Source organism: Podarcis liolepis (genome assembly GCF_965112155.1).
Source record: "Podarcis liolepis genome assembly, chromosome: 6".
Taxonomy (NCBI): Eukaryota; Metazoa; Chordata; class Lepidosauria; order Squamata; family Lacertidae; genus Podarcis; species Podarcis liolepis.
The window spans coordinates 5847868-5870428 of record NC_139559.1 but is presented as its reverse complement, the minus strand read 5'-3'; the positions used below and the strand labels follow the sequence as shown (position 1 = coordinate 5870428).

The 22561-nt window shown below is 44.8% G+C and overlaps 1 protein-coding gene across 1 annotated transcript in view; it reads left to right on the top strand.

Annotated features, from left to right (window-relative positions):
• The first annotated feature begins 12177 nt into the window (after positions 1 to 12177).
• The window catches only part of STMN3 (stathmin 3), a 29873-nt gene continuing 19489 nt past the window's right edge, over positions 12178 to 22561 (top strand). The window contains exon 1 of the mRNA XM_083507819.1: positions 12178 to 12530. Coding sequence (XP_083363945.1) covers positions 12512 to 12530 — 19 coding nt within the window. The 5' untranslated portion in view covers positions 12178 to 12511. The remainder of the gene's footprint in view (positions 12531 to 22561) is intronic.

Below are 22561 nucleotides of genomic sequence, written 5' to 3'. Positions count from 1 at the left end.
TTCAGGATGAGGCCTTTCCTAACCTAACCATAACAGCCTGGAGACCTGTAACAACATGAATTTCAATAGGGACTCACTCTCCAACTGTTTGGCTTTACCCCCCAAAGGCATGCTCATATCAGTGTCCTGAGACAGAGCACAAAACGTTTCTTTCTCCCCTTTCTCCATCCCATGCAGAATTGCAAGGGGTCAGTGCATCTGGCTGGTAAGAAGTTGGTCGGAGTTTGGAGCCCAGCCAGGGCTGGCTGTGGGCAGGATCCTGGCATTGTTGGGGGTTGGACTAGATGACCCTTGGGATCACTTCCAACTCTACCATGCTATAATTCTATCGAGCAGCTAAAGGAACGGGCGGGGGAGCAAGATGGAGAACAAGGGGAGGCACAACCACACCCCAACAACACACTCTGGCCTGACCCACGGTGGCCTCATCCCACTTTGCCCCCCCGCCCCTTTTTCCTACGAATTCAGCTGCCTGGCAACCCAGCAGCCTGGCCCCTGTTTGCCAGCTGATGTCACAAAGTGCTGCTTTACAAGCAAGCCTTATAATGCCCTGCAAGAGGGATGCCTGTCAGATGATGGTGAGATACTTGCGAGAAAAGGCCTCAGAAGCTATTGTGGCTTCATGAGCAAATGAAAGAAGAGGAAGCTGCCATGTATAAAAACTGCAACTTGGAAGTCGTGGTATGTTAATTCCATGGGGAATCCATTCCCCATATGTGCCAGGAGGTTGTGGCGCCAACCTGAGCAAAACGGGGCTGGGGTGGGGAGTAGGCCCGTTTCGCCCCAACCCCTTGCCCCACTCCTTCCAAGCAAGGGGTTGGGCCGTCGTGTGCCCAGGCAGGAGCAGTGAGCATTGGCAGCCAGTGGTGACGTGGGCATGGGCAGCATGGCAGGGCTGCTTGTTCTGCCTCCCTCCTTCCCTGAGTCCGCTGTGCTGCTGCTGAGCTGCTCTGTCCCACACATGAGAAGGAGGGATGTGGCTGGGGGGAGGCAGCAGACTAAGGAAGGGAGGAAGCTGGGAAGGCAGATGGGGAGGGGGGGAGAGATGATATTGAGGGGGCTGTACCCCAGAAGAAAAGCACTGGGAAGGGCCCACGGGACCCCTGTCCCCTAGAGCTGATGCCTATGCCAAGACAATACAATGTCCTTCTTTCTTCACAGGGCCATGGTTTGGGAAAGGCCAAGCAGCAGCAGCAGCAGCCCAGTGGTGCCATGGGAAAACCCAGAATTTGCAGATATTCTGTGACCTTCTGTGGCAGGGGAAGTGTTTCTCGGTCATCTTGCCAGCTGGAGGAGGCCTGATTTCGATATTCCTATAGTTTTATGGGAAGTGTTTATCTGTGGTCCACCTGGGCAGGACAAGGACCTCTCTCATGCCAACACCACATCCCAAGGTTGGGCCTGGGCAGTTTTAGGATGGCACGACTGGTGTGCTTACACTGGGCATCGCACTGCAGAGGGTGCCAAAACAGTGCTGAAGAGCAGGAGGAAAGAGTGCTGAATTTTAGCATTGCACAGGGCACCTTTTAAATTTGAGAGCCCAATGTCCACTCTGGTTGGGAATGCTTCTGTGGAGATGAATCCCAGAATTCTCCCCACCCACATCCTTCCTATATAAAAAAATAGATATCAATGTTTGGTTCAGAATCTAGGTACTACATCCTCACTAAAGGAGATTGTATGAATGATTCACTAAATGATGATGTGTGTACCTGAGCTTATGGCCTCAAATTCTCTTATATGCTGCTTTACTACAAAAATGATGACTAGACTACTGATCCTAAACTGAATAGTTAGTTGCCCAACCACCCCCTCCAGAACCCACTGCTCTCAACTGCCTCGCATTTAAACTCCCCTTCAAATCCTCATCCAATCATCACTCACCACCAGAATTCCGCAATCTCTCTTTTCCCCTCCCTCCTTAACATTCCCATAATAATTCTGATACAGTTACCTTAATAACCCTATTACAATATTTTATTCACGCTGCTCCCTATAATCATACCGTTAGAAGCACTTGAGCTTCCCATTCCTGGTTCCCAGGAAATGGGGATGAGCAAACTGCAGATTCTCCATCCCTGTTCTAAAAACCGGCTGTCTTCCCCCAAAAGATCCTCGGAATTGTAGTCTGTTAGGGGTTCTGGGGATTGTGGGTCTGTGAGAGGGAAGCAACAATGGCACAAATCATTTCGGAAGTAGTAATGTGCTTTAAGGGGACGCGGGTGGTGCTGTGGTCTGCTTTGCCAGAAGCGGCTTAGTCATGCTGGCCACATGACTCGGAAGCTGTACGCAGGCTCCCTCAGCCAGTAAAGCAAGATGAGCGCCGCAACCCCAGAGTCGGTCACGACTGGAACTAACGGTCAGGGGTCCCTTTACCTGTACCTTTTTAATGTGCTTTAAAGGCGCATTGGAAGCTCTTTAAAACATAGCATCATAGAATTGTAGAGTTGGAAGGGACCCTGAGTGTCATCTAGTCCAACCCTCTGCAATGCAGGAATCTCAACTAGTTGATCCATGGCCGATGGCCATCCAAGCGCTGATTAAAAACCTCCAAGGAAGGAGAGTCACTGCTTCAGGCCCTAAGGGCCTCTGGAGCAGGAGAAAACAAGCTTTCTCCATCCTCCATGTGACAGCCCTTTAGACTTTACTTATTGAAAGGTCTGCATGGTGTGGATCTCATCAGTGTTACGAGAGTGTGAGCAACACATTTCTCTCTCCCCTTTCTCCACACCATGGAGAACTGCAATGGTAACCATAAGGCTGGCGTTTGGAGCCCAGCCAGGGCTGGCTGTGGGCAGGATCCTTGCATTGCTGGGGGTTTGACTAGATGACCCTTGGGATCCCTTCCCTCTCTGCCATGCTATGATTATATCAAGCAGCTAAAGGAACAAAAAGATGCTTCTGAAACATTTGGGAATCATAGGAACACTCTCCCCAGCAGTGGCTTTCAGCAGCAAGAACTTGCATCTTCCTTAAGAGAGAGGCAGTCCAGAACAAGGGGGGAAAGACTCAGAGTTCAGGTAGGTGGAAATGCCAATTGAGTGCCCTATACCAGGGGTCTGCAACCTGCGGCTCCGGAGCCGCATGTGGCTCTTTTACATCTTTGCTGCGGCTCCGGGGCGGATACTAACGAGGGGAGGAGGCGCATTGTGCGCCCCGACACTCCTCACTGTGGCGGGCGCTGTACTGGCTGTGACGTCGCATGGGGGCGGTGCATGCGTTAGTCACGCACCGTTCCGACGTCCCCTTCCCACCCGCTGTCAGCTCGTGGCTCCAGAGATATATTTGTTTTAAATGTCGCAATGCTTTTGCGGCTCCCAGTTGTTGTTTTTTCTTCGGAAACGGGTCCAAGTGGCTCTTTTTGTCTTAAAGGTTGCAGACCCCTGCCCTATACTATAGGAATGCTTCCTTCCTGTGTCCCCCACCCTCATGCGCCAGACTGGTGCTAGCATGGCTGGGAGCCAGGTGCCTGCTGATTCCTCCATATTCTTTGCAGAGAAAAGGCTCCCTACCTTTTCCCAATATATACTTTGTTCTGGCCAAATCCCTGGAGAGACTTGACGACCCTCAGGTACTGGGGCAGAGAAGGGGTCCTGGTGAAACACATTTGGGGAGTCTGTGGCTTCCAGCAAGTGTTTTTCAGAAGCATTGCTCCCTCCAACAGGGGAGGCTGAGCATAGCCAATCATGGCTAGTTGCCTTTGATAGGCCTCTCCTCCATGCAATTGTCTAATCCTCTTTGAAAGCCATTCCATGTAAGATGCTCTTGTGGTGCATCTGATTCTCCTGTGCTTTCTTGCTCCTGCAAAGAGATGACTATTGTGAGATCCTTTGGTTAACATCTATCTGGGCTGGAAAATATTAAAGAATCAGAGGACTGGTGAGCTTCCCTTGAAGCACAACTGATCAAAGGCAGGCGGATCTATTAACATCTTGATAAAGATGCTCAAACAACAAAGGATGCTATCGTACCCCGCAAGCATCTCAGAAAAAGCTCCCAAGCTGATGGAGAAGAGAGCAGTTGGAAGTTGCCGTTTCTGGATCCCACCATGGCCCTTCCAAGTTGCCCAAGAAATCAATGTCACAACAGTTTTTTCCTCATACCTCCTCCCCATGATCCCTCGTGGGGCCTTCTCAGGCATATGCTGTGTCTGAATCAGCAGATCCCACCAAACCAAGTAATCGTGGATCCAGTCAGAAAAGGAGTGTGCACAGTCATACCAGAAATAAGCAAAATAACTAAACAGGTACTAGAAGTCATCCCAGAACTGGCCCTGCTGAACATCTTCCAAGATAACAATGCCCACTCACACTAGAAAGACAGCATACAATTCAGTATGGCTAACTTAACCCAACAACCCCCCTCACCCACGGACAAACAAATCCCACTGCAGCCAGCCAAAGACAATCAACCACACCCTAGGCCACCCCAACCTCTCTCACCACCAAGGAAACATAACAAGCGAATAGAAAGATAACTTCCCCAAGTGACACTGTCAGAAAAACCTCAAGCATACACTAAATAAAAGAACTTAAGATTTGCCACCCCAGTCCTTCTCTCCTGTCCCCCATCCCCCCGCTCTTCCATTGTCTCCTGAGACAGATGCCAACAACAACACTTAGGCAGGATGAACCAGCAAATATAAGATGGGGGACACCTGGCTTCCTAGGGGCCTATGTAGACCACAAGTTGAACATGAGTCAACAGTGTGATGCAGCAGCGAAAAAAGTGGATGCTATTCTCAGCTGCATCAACAGAAATATAGTGTCCCAATCAAGGGGAATCATAGTACCGCTTTATTCTGCCTTGGTTAGACCACACCTGGAATAGGTAAAGGTAAAGGGACCCCTGACCATTAGGTCCAGTTGTGGCTAACTCTGGGGTTGCGGTGCTCATCTCGCTTTGCTGGCCGAGGGAGCCGGCGTACAGCTTCCGGGTCATGTGGCCAGCATGACTAAGCCGCTTCTGGCGAACAAGAGCAGCGCACGGAAACGCCGTTTACCTTCTCACCGGAGCGGTACCTATTTATCTACTTGCACTTTGATGTGCTTTCGAACTGCTAGGTTGGCAGGAGCAGGGACCGAGCAACGGAAGCTCGCCCTGTTGCGGGGATTCAAACCGCTGACCTGATCAGCAAGCCCTAGGCTCTGTGGTTTAACCCACAGCGCCACCCGCGTCCCTACACCTGGAATACTGTGCCCACAATTTAAGAAGGATATTGGCAAGCTGGAACGTATGCAAATGGTTTGATCAATGGTTTGGAAACCAAACTTTATGGGAAACGGTTGTGGTAGTTGGATATGTTTAGCCTGAATTGCTCCTCCTCATTACATTGGATGGCCATCTATCAGAGATTCTATGTGGTACCTGAATTCCCTTGGGGTCTCTTCCCACTCTATACTATGATGAATGTCTGTGTCAGCAGCGAGATGGAAAAGAGTCTCAAGAATAGCAACCTTCCACAGTAGCAAGAGAAAACAATGTGGTCAGATTATTCTCTGCTTCCCACTGCCTAGCTTCCATGATGACAGCAGGGAATATTCCTAGCAGCAAGCAGCATGCAGGCACTTTTGCAAGCAGAGAGGAGGGAGTATGCTCCTGTGCTCAAGCATGTCCGGAGCCAGGGATCAGCAACCCTCTAGTCAATCCCTGGGGCTGAGACAAGCAGCGGCAGTGGAGGTTGTTGGCGGGAGGGGAGAGAGCATAGTCATGGTCATTTATTTCTGCTCAAGTCAGCCTTTAGCATGAGGAGCCTCTGCCAGCACCAGCTGCATCAGGAATGTGGGAAGAAGGGAAGTCAGAGGCAACGGGTGGGGCAAGATTAGAATGAGGGAGCTGTTTGAGGACTATGGGGGGAGAGAAGTGGGAACCGATTTTCAGCAGGGGTGTCTGCGGGCTTATTTGAAATTTGTTGTGACCCAGAAACTACAACTAATCCAGAATGCGGCAGCTAGACTGGTGACTGGGGGCGGCCGCCGAGACCACATAACACCGGTCTTGAAAGACCTACATTGGCTCCCAGTACGTTTCCGAGCACAATTCCAAGTGTTGGTGTTGACCTTTAAAGCCCTAAACAGCCTTGGTCCAGTATACCTGAAGGGGCGTCTCCACCCCCATCATTCAGCCTGGACGCTGAGGTCCAGCGCCGAGGGCCTTCTGGTGGTTCCCTCATTGCGAGAAGCAAAGCTACAGGGAACCAGGCAGAGGGCCTTCTCGGTAGTGGCGCCTGCCCTGTGGAACGCCCTCCCAGCAGGTAAACAACTACCTGACTCAGAATAATAATAATAATAATAAATTTTATTTATATCCCGCCCTCCCCAGCCGAAGCCGGGCTCAGGGCGGCTAACAACAATAAAACAGTACAAAAGTACAACATAAACAACATTCTAAAATCATTCATTATAAAAATTAATTAATTCAAGCCACTAGCAACCATTGGGCCAGAGCTCTGCGAAGATTGCCGAGGGAGGGAGTCAGGCTGCGCCCTGGCCAAAGGCCTGGTGGAACAGCTCTGTCTTGCAGGCCCTGCGGAAAGATGTCAAGTCCCGCAGGGCCCTGGTCTCTTGTGACAGAGTGTTCCACCAGATCGGAGCCACAGCCGAAAAAGCCCTGGCTCTAGTTGAGGCCAGCCTAACTTCTCTGTGGCCTGGGACCTTCAAGATGGTTTTATTTGAAGACCGTAGGTTTCTCTGTGGGGCATACCAGGAGAGGCGGTCCCGTAGGTACGAGGGTCCTAGGCCATATAGGGCTTTAAAGGTTAAAACCAGCACCTTAAACCTGATCCTGTACTCCACCGGGAGCCAGTGCAGCTGGTATAGCACCGGGTGAATGTGATCTCGCAGCGAAGACCTCGTAAGGAGTCTTGCTGCAGCATTCTGCACCCGCTGGAGTTTCTGGGTCAGTCTCAAGGGCAGCCCCACGTAGAGCGAGTTACAATAATCCAGTCTGGAGGTGACCGTCGCGTGGATCACAGTGGCTAGGTCAGGGCGAGAGAGGTAAGGAGCCAACTGCTTAGCTTGGCAGAGATGGAAAAATGCCGCCTTTGTTATAGCTGCAATCTGCGCCTCCATGGAAAGGGAGGTGTCGAAGATTACACCCAAACTCTTAACGGACGGTGCTGGCACTAATTGCGCCCCCGCAAGAGATGGGAGTTGCCCCCCCAATCCCATATCGCCCCGTCCCAGCCACAGGACCTCTGTCTTCGAAGGATTTAGCTTCAACCGGCTCCCACGTAACCATCCAGCCACAGCTTCCAAACATCTGGTCAGTGTGTCTGGGGCCGAGTCAGGATGGCCATCCATCAACAGATAGAGTTGGGTGTCATCGGCATACTGATGACAACCCAGCCCAAAACTCCGAACAAGCTGGGCGAGGGGGCGCATAAAGATGTTGAAAAGCATCTTAAGGCAGCCCTGTTCAGGGAAGTTTTAAATGTGTGACATTTTAGTGTATTTTTGGTCTCTGTGGAAGCCGCTCAGAGTGGCTGGGGTACAAATAATAAATTATTATTATTATTTGTTGTCATCTTGTGCAGCAAAACAAAATATAGTGCTCCAGTCCCTTTTAAAAGCAACAGAAAAGCATACAATCATTGAGTTACAATACTGATAGCAGGCTTATCAATTTTCCAAGGCATCATGGTCACTCAATGGGAAAAGTAGGTCTTAAGGCACATCCTCCAGAGCAAACCTTTTATCCACTTGACTACACTGCAGCCCTATCAAGTCATTCTGCATCTCAGATACATGTATCTGCAGAACTGAGGTGCCAGTTTCAAAAGCTTCCAAGCCTCTTTCACACCTGCCATATAGCATGCTATAGTGATACTTCCAGGACGTATTGCTCATATTTGTTCCTTTTATCTTACTGCATCTTTCAGGGAATTTCATTATATCAAGCATGGGTGAGTTCTACCGTAATTATCAAGAAAGCAAATTCTGTGAGGGAAAGGGAATCCTGGACAGCTCCCAAATGCAAGTAGCAAAGACAGTGAGTCAGGAACTGCTTTATTTTTATAGATAGATTCTGATGTGACTCAGCTCTGGCTGGATGCTTCTCTGTCTCCCCATTGGATTGTATCTTTGCCCTAGTTTACCAATACTGCAACTCTAGCATAGCAATATCACTGGTTTTTCTCTAAATCACTTCCTCAAGAGCCCCCCCCCAAATGCTACTTTGCATTGTTTGCCCTTAAGATGTCCTTCACAATAATATTTGCAGGTCAGTCCTGTCCAAGTAAGTCTCTCTGTGTTTAGGATTGCAACCTTCAATAGGGAGAATAATCCGAAGTATGGGATAGTTACCTGAAATAAGGGAGGTTTTGAATGCATCAAATACTTACATTTAAGCCCAGATTGTTCCTTTAAAAAAACAAGGCTATGGAAAGAACTGGAAACTGTAGGGTTTTATCAAGTCCACGAAATGCTTCATTCATTCCTTCTTGTGTCTTCCCATGTTTTATGTGGCTCATTCATTGCAAGATCCCTGTCAGCAGGGTCGTACTGTGCAGAGAGGGAAGCAGCTGGACAGTCTAGATTTCTGGCCTATCCCTTCATAGCTGGCTTACCTTCAGGGAAACCAAGTCTATTTCCCTGCAGCAGGAAGAGAACACATTCTTCTTTGCCAGGCACAGCTCAAGGAAGAAAGCAAAGTGCAAAAGAAGAAGACGAAAACGAAGAAGAGGAGGAGTAGTTTGGATTTGATATCCCGCTTTATCACTACCCGAAGGAGTCTCAAAGCGGCTAACATTCTCCTTTCCCTTCCTCCCCCACAACAAACACTCTGTGAGGTGAGTGGGGCTGAGACACTTCAAAGAAGTGTGACTAGTCCAAGGCTCCATGTGGAGGAGCGGGGAAGTGAACCCGGTTCACCAGATTACGAGTCTACCGCTCTTAACCACTACACCACACTGGTTCAAAAAAAGCAGAGAGTAGATTTGGCTCAATTGCATTGCATCTCTGTGTAAATTGTATGCTCCGTGTGTAGTGATGAGTTGCAGTAATCCTTCAGAATGGGAAAGAACACTCCACTCAGTGTAGCTGGCTTTTATATAACTGGTAGAGTTGGAAGACGCCACAAAGCCAATAATTTGCACAACACATTTTAATCTTTCCTGATATTTATGTATTATTTATCTAATTTATTGCATTTATGTCCTTCCTTTCCTCCACAAAAGACAAGATGGTGCACCTGATGTCACCTCATCCCCCCTTTTATTCTTACACCAACTCTTGGAGAAAGGTTAGTCTGAGAAATTGTAACTGACTCAAGGTCACACGGTATGCCTCACAGCAGACCAGAGATTCAAACCTGCCATAGCTTCTTTCCTTCCCATTCTTTTTTCCTTTTGTATTATGCCTTTTAGCCTGTGAACCTGAGGGCAAGGGGATATTTTGTTTTTTAATCTCTCTGCAACATTCAGGAAGTCTTTACAGAGCTCTGCAGTGCCAATAATGCCAGTGGTGGTAACAAGTGAAATGACCCTATTCTGAGTTTCAACCACTTGAGTCAGGACGTATAACTATACTTTCATTCCAATTTTGGTTTGCTAAGTACCTTTGAGCAAGTAACTTTTATGAATCAGCTTTCTACTTGGCATTCAGTCACCTTTGGAAAATGTTTTTGGTTCTTCAGGTGCATTCTTAGAATACTCTGTGTTTGTTGGTTAATTTTTGGCGGGTCTCTTTCCACATTTCCATTCTACTGATTATGTGCTTGGAACCCATGTGACAGTTTGAAGGTCCAATGAAATTCCATTGAGGACAATTTTATTGAAGACTCACTTCAGCCAGATGGGGCGGGGCAATAATAATCATAATCATAATACTAATACTTCATGTTTTGTACTATTGGTTGGGGATTTTGCAGAACTATCTGACTTTCAAGTATTCAGACTAAGTTTTCAATAGCCCTTCAGCTTCTCAGTTTTATATATAATGACTCCATCTAAGCCAAACAGTTTATTTGGCATGAAGTTTTCTCCTTACGGAAAGCTGCTTAAAGTATGCCCATTAAATAATATCATTTATGCAGACTACATCACCTCAGCAATATAGAGATACTAATTTCCAGTCTGTTGGATCTTCAGAATCCTAAATTATTGTATCACCAGTCAAGCCTGATGTATGTTTCAGGCATATTCAAACATGAGGACCAATTTGTTTTTGAAAGCTGGGGCACTGCCATGGTTAGAGCATGAGCTGCCTGTCAGGAAGACATCACATCAACTGTAAATTCCCAAAGTGGCGTAAGGCAAGTCTCAAACTGAATCCCAACTCTGCAACATGGTGATAGCGATAATATGGACCTGCCTTACAGCGCGATTGTAAAAATGGCCAGGACAGTGCATGTGGTGATGTGCTTTGAACCTCAGAAAATATGAAGGGTGCTGATTATTGTTATATTTATTTATTTTTAAGCATTTCTAAATCACTTCCTATACCACTTAAATATTTGTAAATATTAACACTAAAACCAAGTATCATCAAACCAGTAAATAAAATTGATTAAAAAGAGCAACAGGTGTAAACAGGAATTCAGCAATAGCAAGAGCCCAATCTTATTGGGTCAGAGAAATCCCAGGCAAAAAGATAATGTTGTCTTCTTCCCAAGATATGTTGTCTTCTTCTCAAGATGGCCGAAGCAGTTAATAGATTATGTTCTATGTATGGCAGGGGATGGGAAGGTATTTCATGGTGTAGGTTCAATAGTAGAAAATGGGTTTTGGGAAAATGGGTTTTCGGTCACTTCCCTGTGATGTTCTTTAAGGTGCAGTGTTATGAGTAAAATTTATCTGACTAATCTAACCAGTCTATACAGGAACTGGCAGTCTTTCAGGTAACCTGGTCTCAAGTTGTTCAGCACTTTATATGTTAGTAACAAGGCCTTGCACATAGCCCGATAGGTGATCAACAAATAGTGCCGTTCCATCAGCACAGGTGCAATGGGGCTGATGCTGACAACTGGGACTACTAATACAGCTGTCCTGATCCTTAGGCTTATCAGAAAGCAGTGCTGATCAAAAAAGGTGATTAATGTGATGATGCGGGAGGCAGTGGAAGACAGAAGTGCCTGGCATGCTCTGGTCCATGGGGTCACGAAGAGTCAGACACGACTAAACGACTAAACAACAACAATGTGATGATAGATGAGAATTAATACATTTGATGGAATTAAAAAGATGGTGATCTGCCATGACTTATTTAATTTAAAAAATCCTCATGCCCCACTGTGCCTCCTTGAAGAAAGGGATATATATATGGATAGATATATATATATACGGAGATTAGATATATAGATAGTGATATATGTATACAGTGGTACCTCAGGTTAAGAACTTAATTCGTTCCGGAGGTCCGTTCTTAACCTGAAACTGTTCTTAACCTGAAGCACCACTGTAACTAATAGGGCCTCCCGCTGCCACCGCACTGCCGGAGCACAATTTCTGTTCTCATCCTGAAGCAACGTTCTTAACCCGAGGTAATATTTCTGGGTTAGCAGAGTCTGTAACCTGAAGCGTATGTAACCCGAGGTACCACTATGTGTATAGATATAGATGATATAGATAGATATAGATATAGATATAGATATAGATATAGATATAGATATAGATATAGATATAGATATAGATATAGATATATAGATATATGGCAGATATATGGCATGTTTCCAAATGTTTGACATGAAAGGTGGGGAAAATAATATGTTTATTTGCATATCTGAGAATATGTGAAGTATGCATTAATTTTAAAAACAGTACTCCTTGATTTGGCTTTTGGTTTTCAATCCTGCTATGGACATAGTTTTAAATGTAACAGTGATAAATGTAAAGAAACGTATCATGTGACGCCAGTGGGGTTAAATCCAGGTACTGTAGCTTAACTAGGTTGTGAACTGGAGTATTAGGCTTGTGAAATGGCAACCCTAGGTGAGAATAGGAGCTGGTATTTTCGTGCTGGGTTAACTTGAATTCCAGACACATTCATCAAATAGATCTGCGAAATTGTGAATGGCTGTGCTTCCCAAAGCTTTTTATCTCTTAAATTCGGTTCACTCTGCATTTTCACATTTTGTTTTCAACTCCCTAACATAAAACGAAACAGCTGATTTCTAGACTATACATGTCAGACAAGAGCAGGGAGGAGGTAAATCTCCAGTTTGGGCGTGTCTGCTAACTATCCCCTTTGCTAACAGGCTCTGCGTTTCTTCTCAGACTCCTGACATTGTAAAAGAATTGGGCATCAAAAGCTGCCCTCTGAGGCCCATTGATATTCTGAACTGGGAACTCATTTTCCGTATTTCAAGCCCTTTCTCCTTTTCTTTCGCCTCTCCCCCTCTCCCCCTCTCCTTCTCTTTCTCTCCTCCCTTCTTGGATAGCCACAGCCCCCTAGAGCTGAGTCAGACCTTCCTCTCTTCCACAGCATTGCAGCACTTCAGCAGAAAAGCCAGTCTCCTGCCTCTCTGCCTCCGCATCTTCCCTTGCAGCATCCTCTCCACTACCCATCTCACCATCATGGCCAGCACTGTCTCAGGTAAAACAAGCAAGGGGTTTTTTCCCCCTCTTTATATGCAGCTGCTTCATTGAGAAGGAACCCATCTGCAATGATCAGTGTTATTCTCCATTCTTCTTTTCAAGGTGGGGCTTGTCTGCAATGCTATACAGATGGTAGCCGGGCAGGCATCATTGTCTTCTCTTGCTTTCAGAATTGTGTATTTCCAAGCTTTGATACATGTTATCAAATCATCTCTTTTTCTCTGATGCATATACGGTTAAAAATCCATTTGTCTGGCTGGTTGTGTTTTGCCTAATTTTTTAAACCCAGTTTCTGTAAAAGTAGATTGGCAATGGTAGAAAGGAAGGGGATAAAAAGAACAAAGAGGCAAAGACATTTAAATAATAATAATTGTACATCTGGGTTAGTAGAATCAGGGCAGGTTGTTTAGCCAGCAGCTGCTGTAGAGGGAGTGGTCCGCCCATGGCGCTGAATGAAACCCAATGCTGTTAGACAATCCTTTCCTGCAGGGGCTGTGACACCACTGCATAGCTACACCCTGTTGCCCTCCCAGGTTACAGGGCCTGGTAGGTGAGGTGAAGGAACAGCTTAGCTCACAGTGTGTCCATCACTTATGTGTGCATCCACCTGCTTTCTAGTTCCTAAACATGTATCTTCTCCTTTTTTTCTTTTTAAAGGCTGGGGCTAAGCGTATGGAATTTGGCTGGGAAGAAGCGTGTTGTCTCTTTACATAGACAATAGATGACTTGTGATGTCCACTCACTACTGGTCTTTAAACCTTTTATAAATTGAGGCACAGGTCATGTTTATTTACTGAATTTTTAAAAAATGAAAATGAAGGAAAGCCATTATAGATGGAGAGAAAGGGGGGAAGAAAAATGTATGTATATACTTTTGTAAACACAAAAAAACTAGCTATGGAGAAGCTCTGTCTTGCCTGCTGTACTCGCTGGGCTTGCCCATCCCTGTCTTGCCTGCGGTTCCTTTTCTGAGCTGCTTCTTTTTAAAATACAAGGGGAGGTATATATGATGGGTCCCCCTGTCTGAGGATGTGCAGAGCCAACTTTGCATGAGATAAGGAATTTGCCAGAAACCTTTTGCAAAGAATATGTTTGATCTGTGCTGGGGGGCGGGGAGGGAATGCATTGTGTTTGAATGGGAGGACAGAGGTAGCAAAAACTAGGAATGTTTTTTTTGGAGATAGGTGTTTTCCTCTCCTATTATTTTATTGCAGAATCAGTGCAAATTAAATAAATGACAACCTCAGGGTTGGTCAGGGTTCTCAAGGCTGAAAGAACCCTGCTGTGAAGGAGTTGGGAGGGGGAATGACATGTCTGGGTACCAGGTGCCTTCCCCATATGGTGCTCTGAAACAATATGGTACGTTCTCCCTTTCCCTCCCACCCCAACCATACATTTTAATTTCCTGACAGTGGGACGCAGCTTTTAAAGCTGAGCAGTTTGCCTCGGAGGTCTATTTCCGATCCTTTTCCCGTTCCAATTGGATTAGGTTTGGCATAAGACTGATGTCAAAGAACAGAGGTTCTGGGGTGACAGGAGTGTGATCAAAACAAGGAGATGAAAGAAGAAAGGTGTTTGCAGAAGACAAAGAGAAGGGTGGACCAGAACTTGAGGCAGCTTGTTATCCCTGTTTGCAGACATGCAAACCATAGAGCTGAGATTTTATCACTGCCTGTCCCCTCTCTTTTCATCTTGCCTGGTTGCTCCACCCTGTTTCTTAAAAGCAGAACACACTTGAAGAAAGATAAGGAGGGCAGCTGTATATTTATGTGTGCCTCAAGAGATTTCTGTATATCCTTTTCCACAGCTGGAAGAGGAATGGGTTCTCTCTGCCTTGGTCCCTCTTGCTTCCCAAGTATATTCCGTTCGCCAGAACAGTATCACTTCTACTTAGCAAGCAGGGGAAGCAACAGCACATGCTCAGTGCGGGCTCAGCTGCAGTGGCGGCTGAGCTGTGCCAAAGGATTCTGCTCAGGCAAACATCTTGCTTTTAGCCCCAGACAGTCCCTTGGCTCAACAAGGCCACGGCTTCTTGAACATTCTCCCCCAACAGAAAGCAGAAAGCCACACAACACTATGTTCACCTATGGTACATGCAGTACTTGGATGAGAATTAATAGCTGTGACCTTCTCTGAGAATTATCAATTAATTTGGTACCATATGTTGAAAATCCCATGGGACTTTTATTGTGTAGTGAATGCATGCCTCTTGTTCTGGTCAGCCCATCCATGGAATACATAGTATGTTTAGCAGTCGCTGGTCCCCTTGCTGTGGCTACAGACCAGCAGCTGGTTGAGGAATTCAAGAGACAGGTCCATGCAAGTTAGGGCTGCCAAGTTAGGGTGTCTTGGTTTTCACTTTTTGAAGTATGGCAACCCTAATGCAAGTAAATGCTGAGTTTTTATACAGAGAGGATGAATAAGCTTTTTGGCAATGATATATGCTGTGTGGCGAAGGGGGACAACGACCCCAAATAAATACCCTCAGTTGGATAAGTCTTTCTTTGCCATTCCTCACTGGAACACAATATAAGGGGAGCTGGTTCACTATCTTACGTGTTTCCAGACTTAAGGATGACACTTTTCTGTTAATTAGAGCCAATGTTGAATGTAGAATGAAAAACTGTTGTTGGAGAGGTTGAGAAGGAAGGCAAAGGGAACAGTTAGATTGGGCTCCTTCCTGTCCCCCAAAACTTCAAGCATTGTTTTCTTAATATATTTAAACCAGGGCAGCCAAAGTGGTTCCTTCCAAATGTTGTCGTTGGACTCCGTCAGTCCCAGACAGCATGGTCAGCAGTCAGGGGTAATGCAAGTTGGAATCCAGCAACATCTGTAGAGTACCATCTTGGCTCCCTAATGAGTAATTGCTGTGCTAATGTGTAAAGAGAGTGCTTCTCTGGTTATATTCAGAAGGTAGGAGAGAATAGGAGGAGCCATAGTGGACATGGCATATCAGGTGCTGTGTGTGTGTGTGTGTGTGTGTGTGTGTGTGATGAATACCTCGGTTCAACCTATTGTTTATAACAGCCAGGTATTTGTTTATACAGTGGTACCTCGGGTTAAGTACTTAATTCGTTCCGGAAGTCTGTTCTTAACCTGAAACTGTTCTTAACCTGAAGCACCACTTTAGCTAATGGGGCCTCCTGCTGCCGCCGGAGCACGATTTCTGTTCTTATCCTGAAGCAAAGTTCTTAACCTGAAGCACTCTTTCTGGGTTAGCAGAGTCTGTAACCTGAAGCGTATGTAACCTGAAGCCTACGTAACCCAAGGTACTACTGTACTGCATTGAATTATTACTCAGGATTTAAATAACAAATAGTGTGCACATACCCTGCACTGACTGGCTGTGATTTTGCCTCTGACATGCGATTCTTAACAAGTACTTTCAGAATCATGCTGAAAGATTTTTTCAGAAACCACTGGAATTCTTCAGTCCTCCCTGCATCTTGATCCCTGACAAATGAGTTCCAGATAATGATTTATTTCTGTCCCTTTCCGTATCTGGGTATCTATGATGCAACCACACTTGAAGTACTTTATACAGTTCTGTTTGTTTTGCCTAAAAAAGAATATTGTAGAGCTGGAAAAGGTAAAAAAAAAAGGGGGGGTGCAGCCAAAATTATCAAGGGGCTAGAGAGACTCCTCTATAAGGAAAGGTTACAATATGGCTTTTTAAGTTAGAAAAATCACAAGTGGAGAAGGGGGACATATAACAGAGCTGTATAAGTTTATGCACAATGTGAAGAAAGTAAATACAGAGCTTTCGTCCCTTGTTTTATAATGCTAAAATCCATGCAAATCTAATGAAGCTGAATGTTGGAAGATTCAGGTCATATAAAAGGAAGTACTTATTCACACAGTGCATAGCTAAACTATGAAATTAACTCCTAAAAGAGGTAGCGATGACTGCCAGCTTGCAAGACTTTAAAAGATTATGAAACCTGCTTGGAATTGCTGGTAGGGAAGTACTGTTGTGCTCAGGTCCTGCTGGCACGCATTTTATCATTTGACTTGTTAAAACAGGGTGCTGGTCTAGATGGGCCTTTGGCTGATCTGACAAGCTCTTCATGTGTTCTCCCAAGTAGATCTACCCATGTCCTTTGATTTAAATCACATACCCTTCAGGCACTGATCTTCTGGTTAGGAAATAATACTTTTAGTGCCTACCTTAATCTCAATGTGCCACCTTAGTTTTAGTGTGTCCACCCTTACAAAAACTGGACAGAGATATCATGGATGCCTTAATAAATTCCTGTTTGGATTACTGCAATGCATTGCACATGGACGTCTCTGCAAATGTTCCGGAAACTTCACGCAATGCAAAATATGGCTGCTCAAATACTAACTGGGAGGGGCATTTTGCAACTTCACTGGTTACTCGTTCAATTCAAAGTGCGTTTTTCTCTTTAAAGCCCTGCATGGTCCTATGTTGTCATCTCAGGCCCTTTGGGACAACACAAGGTATATCAGGTGGCTATGAGAGAATGGGCCTTTTCTGTAGTGAAAGGCCCACCCCATCCCTGGCTCACCTGGCACCTATTTCAATATCCTGCTGGCAGCAGGCAAATACTACGTTTTTACTTTCCCCCAGGTCTTTTATACCAAGTTATAGTTTAATACTGTTCTAGGATTTTATTCCCCCGCCCTCAGTTTTGAACTGATACACCGCTGCAAAGTTCAGTGTTTTAAAATAATTTTATGTTGTGTAGTAGCTGTATCTGTTTGTTTTTTTTAATTGAACTTGCTGTTTTAATCCATTTAAGCTAGCCAGAGAACTTTTATTGTACGGTGGCCTGTAAACTGTACACATGTAAAAATAAATGTTTTCCATGCAGAAAATCACAATTTAAACTCAAAGGCTCTCAAGCATTAGGATTGGGATGCGTCTGTTTTTAGAATCTGGAAGGTGCAGATTTCTCACCCTGTATGACAAGCTGTGCTTGCTGAAAGTTCTCTTTCTTCATAACTATTCAAAGTGCAAGAATACTGCCCTCCTTTATATCTAGTTATTTTGCAAGCTCACTTGGGACGTGTTGCGTATCTATCAGTTAAATGGTGATGTCATTTCTCTTCTTTTTAATTTCCTTTTTTCTTTTTTTGATAAACTCACCCAAGTCTATATTTTCATCTTACCCCACTCCTGCACGACTATGGTTCTGTTTAGCTTTGTGTTTCAGCAGGGGGTGAGCAATACAGCTCAAGGTCCTAGTTAGTATGCATGAGCCTTCAGCACATACCACCTTTCAATGTTGCCTTCTGTCCCCAGAGATTTTTGGAACACTCCTTGACAGGCAAAGGCATCCTCAGAAATGTACTGATTACGGTATGAAATCCATACAAATAGTATGCTTTCTGCAGTAAGGTTTGACCCTGCATTGAGTGGACAACTTGGAACACTCCCGGCAGTCCTGGGAATATGTTGCTGTCCACTGGCACCATCTCTTCAGCAGTGATATTGGAGAACAGTTGGATCTGTGCCTGTCGTGTCTGTTGAAGAGCAGAATATGGCTGGGAGGTGTTTCTGTATATTGGGGTGCACCTCATCCATCAAGATGGGGGCCCTGCATTTGATTCCACATAAGCCGAGTTTCTTTTGTGATAAGACTTCTTGGGAAAATCATTCAAATTTCCAGTTCTTAGTACAATCCTGGCAATAAAAAATCCAGATCATTCAGTTTCCAAATCACCTGACCTAGATTGTAGCTGATAAAGATAAGTCACACAATCATGGCCAATGTGTCCTTACTAGAGAGCTACCATAATATTCTACAGGTGAAATGTTTTAAGCATGGCTTTGGCTAAAAGAGCCACTGATTATTACAAGCTTATTATAACAATCTCACACAAAAGGAAATGATGGAAGAAGTCTGAACATGTCTGTACTGTCTACTAAACACTAGTTTTCTTGAACTGGATCTATTTTTTTTACCTTAACTGAAAGTCTGGAATATCTTTGCCCCTGAATTCTGAGTTTATGCTTTGGTTTTTGTCAGTGGGTTTAGTTACAAATACAGTTATCTTTGTTCTGAGCAAATTCAATATAGCCTTTGGCTTAAATTTCAAATGAGAATCATTCTTCTATTACTCATTGTTGACATTCTCTTTCTTTGAAGAAGCACATTTTTCATTGGACTTTGCAAAGACACTTCCCCCTGCAAGGTTTGTTCAACTTCCTTGTACGCACCTTGATCTGTCAGCCCCAGCTGGCATGTAGTCTGCTCCTAATGCTAAAAAAGTAGTTATTGAACTAAAAGAATTAGAAGAATTTAAATAGATTGTTTAAAGTGGAATGATACAGAAACAAAAGCACACAGATGGAGGTGTTCTACCAAGGCCACATAGAGGCTGAGAGTGAAGGGATAGCTCAGTTGGTAGAACATGAAAATCTTAATCCCAGGGTCATGGGTTTGAGCCCCATGTGGAGCAAAAGGGGTTTGGACTAGATGACTCTCACGGTCCCTTCCAACTCTACAGTTCTATGAACTAAGTCATCTCTATCAGCTTGGAACCTTAGTATGTCTTTTTTATATACCAGACGGGTCTTTTGGTACAGACAAAAAAAGGCATTCTCTGTTCTGTGACAGAATGAAATTATGTGTTTGTTTGCTTGTTTTGCATAATTCTGTTTATAATATCCAAGTTAGCAAAGGCTCTTGAAAGGCTTGACAATGACTGAAGAAATGGAAGGATGAGGAGGCCTGGCGATTGAGCCAGATGGACGGCAGGAACTAAGGAACAGAAGCTGTGGGGACAGAAATGTGTGCTGTGCCAGCACTGGGAGGCTGTTCCAGACCCCTTCTAAGTTTTGAAATTTTACCAGGCATTGTTCACACACCATCCAGGTTTTCTCTGTAGTAATCATAGCCAGAAACTTGTTTTATTTTTTAATATGATAGTCGTGGTTCTCAGAAAGCTAGAATTTCATCAGAGTTAAGAGTTCATGGATCAGTTTCATATATTCACAAAATACACATGACATTTTGTGCAGGTAACCCATGCAGCTGTCTGGGCTCTACATCTGAAGGAGTTTGGCAGCTGCTCATAATTAAAATATAAAATGTTTGGATGGGGCTTTATGCCAATAGGGCCTTCTTCCCCAGTAGTATGGGTCCCAATAACGTGGATGTAGTACAGGTTCCCCAGGTAGTCTATCCAGCACCTTGGGCTCCTAGAATCATAGAATCATAGAGTCGGAATAGACCACAAGGGCCATCGAGTCCAACCCCCTGCCAAGCAGGAAACACCATCAGAGCACTCCTGGCATATGGTTGTCAAGCCTCTGCTTGAAGACCTCCAAAGTAGGAGACTCCACCACACTCCTTGGCAGCAAATTCCACTGTCGAACAGCTCTTACTGTCAGGAAGTTCTTCCTAATGTTTAGGTGGAATCTTCTTTCTTGTAGTTTGGATCCATTGCTCCGTGTCCGCTTCTCTGGAGCAGCAGAAAACAACCTTTCTCCCTCCTCTATGTGACATCCTTTTCTATATTTGAACATGGCTATCATATCACCCCTTAACCTCCTCTTCTCCAGGCTAAACATGCCCAGCTCCCTTAGCCGTTCCTCATAAGGCATCATTTCCAGGCCTTTGACCATTTTGGTTGTCCTCCTCTGGACACGTTCCAGTTTGTCAGTGTCCTTCTTGAACTGTGGTGCCCAGAACTGGACACAGTACTCCAGGTGAGGTCTGACCAGAGCAGAATACAGTGGCACTATTACTTCCCTTGATCTAGATGCTATACTCCTAATGATGCAGCCCAGAATTGCATTGGCTTTTTTAGCTGCCGCGTCACACTGTTGGCTCATGTCAAGTTTGTAGTCAACCAAGACTCCTAGATCCTACTTATTACACAGTTTGCTAAATGATTCTAATCCATTACCTGTGTTTTCATAATGCATCAGTAGCTGCAGGAGCAATATATAGGACCCTGAAGAAATATGAAGGAGGCCTCTTTGGACTGAAACAGCTGGAAACTGAGCAAGTGCATTGCCCAGCATCTTGAAGGACCAAGCAACACATCTTCTGCATCTATGCACATGGAACGCTTTTCTAGTTTGCACCCATCAGGCATTTGCAGCAGTTTGCCCCATTGGCATCTTAGTGAGGCAGCAAAGCTGAGTGGTTTACAAAGAAAATCAATAGCAAGGTCAGAGAAGCTTCCTGGATGGCCTTTACTGTGTCCATCTGTCTAAAGGAAAAGGGAACTATTGACTAGTTCCCCCTTGAGATGACTTTGATAGATCTCTTCAAGTAACGATTAATGCATTTCCCATTATAGAGCCAGCATAGTTCTTACGTTGTTCTACCTTGATCATACAAGGACTCCAAAGCAATGTGTGTGTTTTCCCTTGGGGATCACTATTCATATGCTCACGTTCCTCCCTTGTTCCTGTCCTCTCGCCCCCACCCCCATTTATGCATTATTGACTTTTTGATCTATAAATCTATAAGTGCTTCTGTTATGCCCCCAGAGGATTGTCAGAACTTAGGCAGCTGACCTTGCAATGCTGCAAATCCTGGAGATGGCTACATCACTCAAAGAATCAGCACACTAAGTTTTCCATCAGGCTCCTGTGTACTTCCCCACACATTATGTTGACCTGTATCATCCCTGGGGCAAGCATAGCCTGTTCACAGCATTCCAATCACCCCACTTCTACAAAGGAAGGCAAGAGCAAAGGTAGCTTGTTGAACAAGGTCTTGCTCAGAGCCTGGAGAACTGGACTCTGATGCCAGCTCAGATTTAGCTTTCCTGGGTGGCTCTGAGCAAGTTGCAAATAGCCTCAGTTTGTACCTCTGTAAAATGGTACTAATATTGGCTTGCATTAGAGGATGATTGTGAAGATCAATTTTATTTAGGGAGTGGTGATCATAGAATTGTAGATTCGGAAGGGAGCAAAGCTCCAAACCAACTCATCAGTGGATTTAGGTCCTAACAACCTCCAAAGCAACTTGGCCTGGCTTGGATTGCCTAATAATAATAATAATAATTACAGTGGTACCTTGGTTTACGAAATTAATCCGTTCCAGAAGTTGGTTCTTAAACCAAGCGTTCTTAAACCAAGCGTTCTTAAACCAAGGCGTGCTTTCCCATAGCAGCAGGGGACTCAATTTACAAATGGAACACACTCAACATGTTCTGCTTCCAAGGCAAAGTTCACAAACCAAAACACCTACTTCCGGGTTTGCAGTGTTCTTAATACCAAGGTACCACTGTATAGTAATAGTAACAACAACAAAACAACAACAACACACACACACACACACACACACACACACACACACACCATCTGACTGGGTTACCCCAGCCACTCAGGACAGCTTCTAAATTACAGGTCAGACTGTCCCTTAAGTGGTGACTACAGATCTTGTCACAAAATTGTACATTACAGGACTAACTAGATTTTAGGGCATCTTGCTGCAGGGAGACTCCATTTGGGCAATGTAGTGAGTCAGTAGCCAACCACTTTGAAACAAAGAAAACCAAACACTAAGGGAGCTACTGTTATTTTTTATTGATTGGGATTTTGTCTGGGATTTGACAATATGCTAGAGGCCTTTTCAAATACCCTTACTGAATAATATTTTGTCCCAGGGACCATTCACAAGATCTCTTAATACGATGAGTTTCTCATTGAAACATTTTATTCACTGTTTTCCTGAACAAGGTGGCTAAAGAGTACAATACTCTAAACTTCCAGAGAGTTGTTAAAAGGCAGAATGTCATAAAATGTGGGGGGGGGGAATATTGTTGGGTGGATAAATTATGGTAGGCTTATGAGAGCATTTCAAAATTTAAAAGCAGGGAAACATGCAGCTCAGTCCTATGCATGTTTACTCAAATGTAATAAGTCCCACTTATTTCACTGGGTCTTATTTTTAAGTAAGGCGTATATGAGATTGCAACCTTAGTTGCTGTTTTTCATTTCAGGGGAGGGGGATAGTGCAAGTGCTAAATCAAGGCTAAAGAGAAGAGGTGTGTCTTCTCACACGAAGCTCTAGTGGACCTTCATGGCCATTGAGCAGCTCT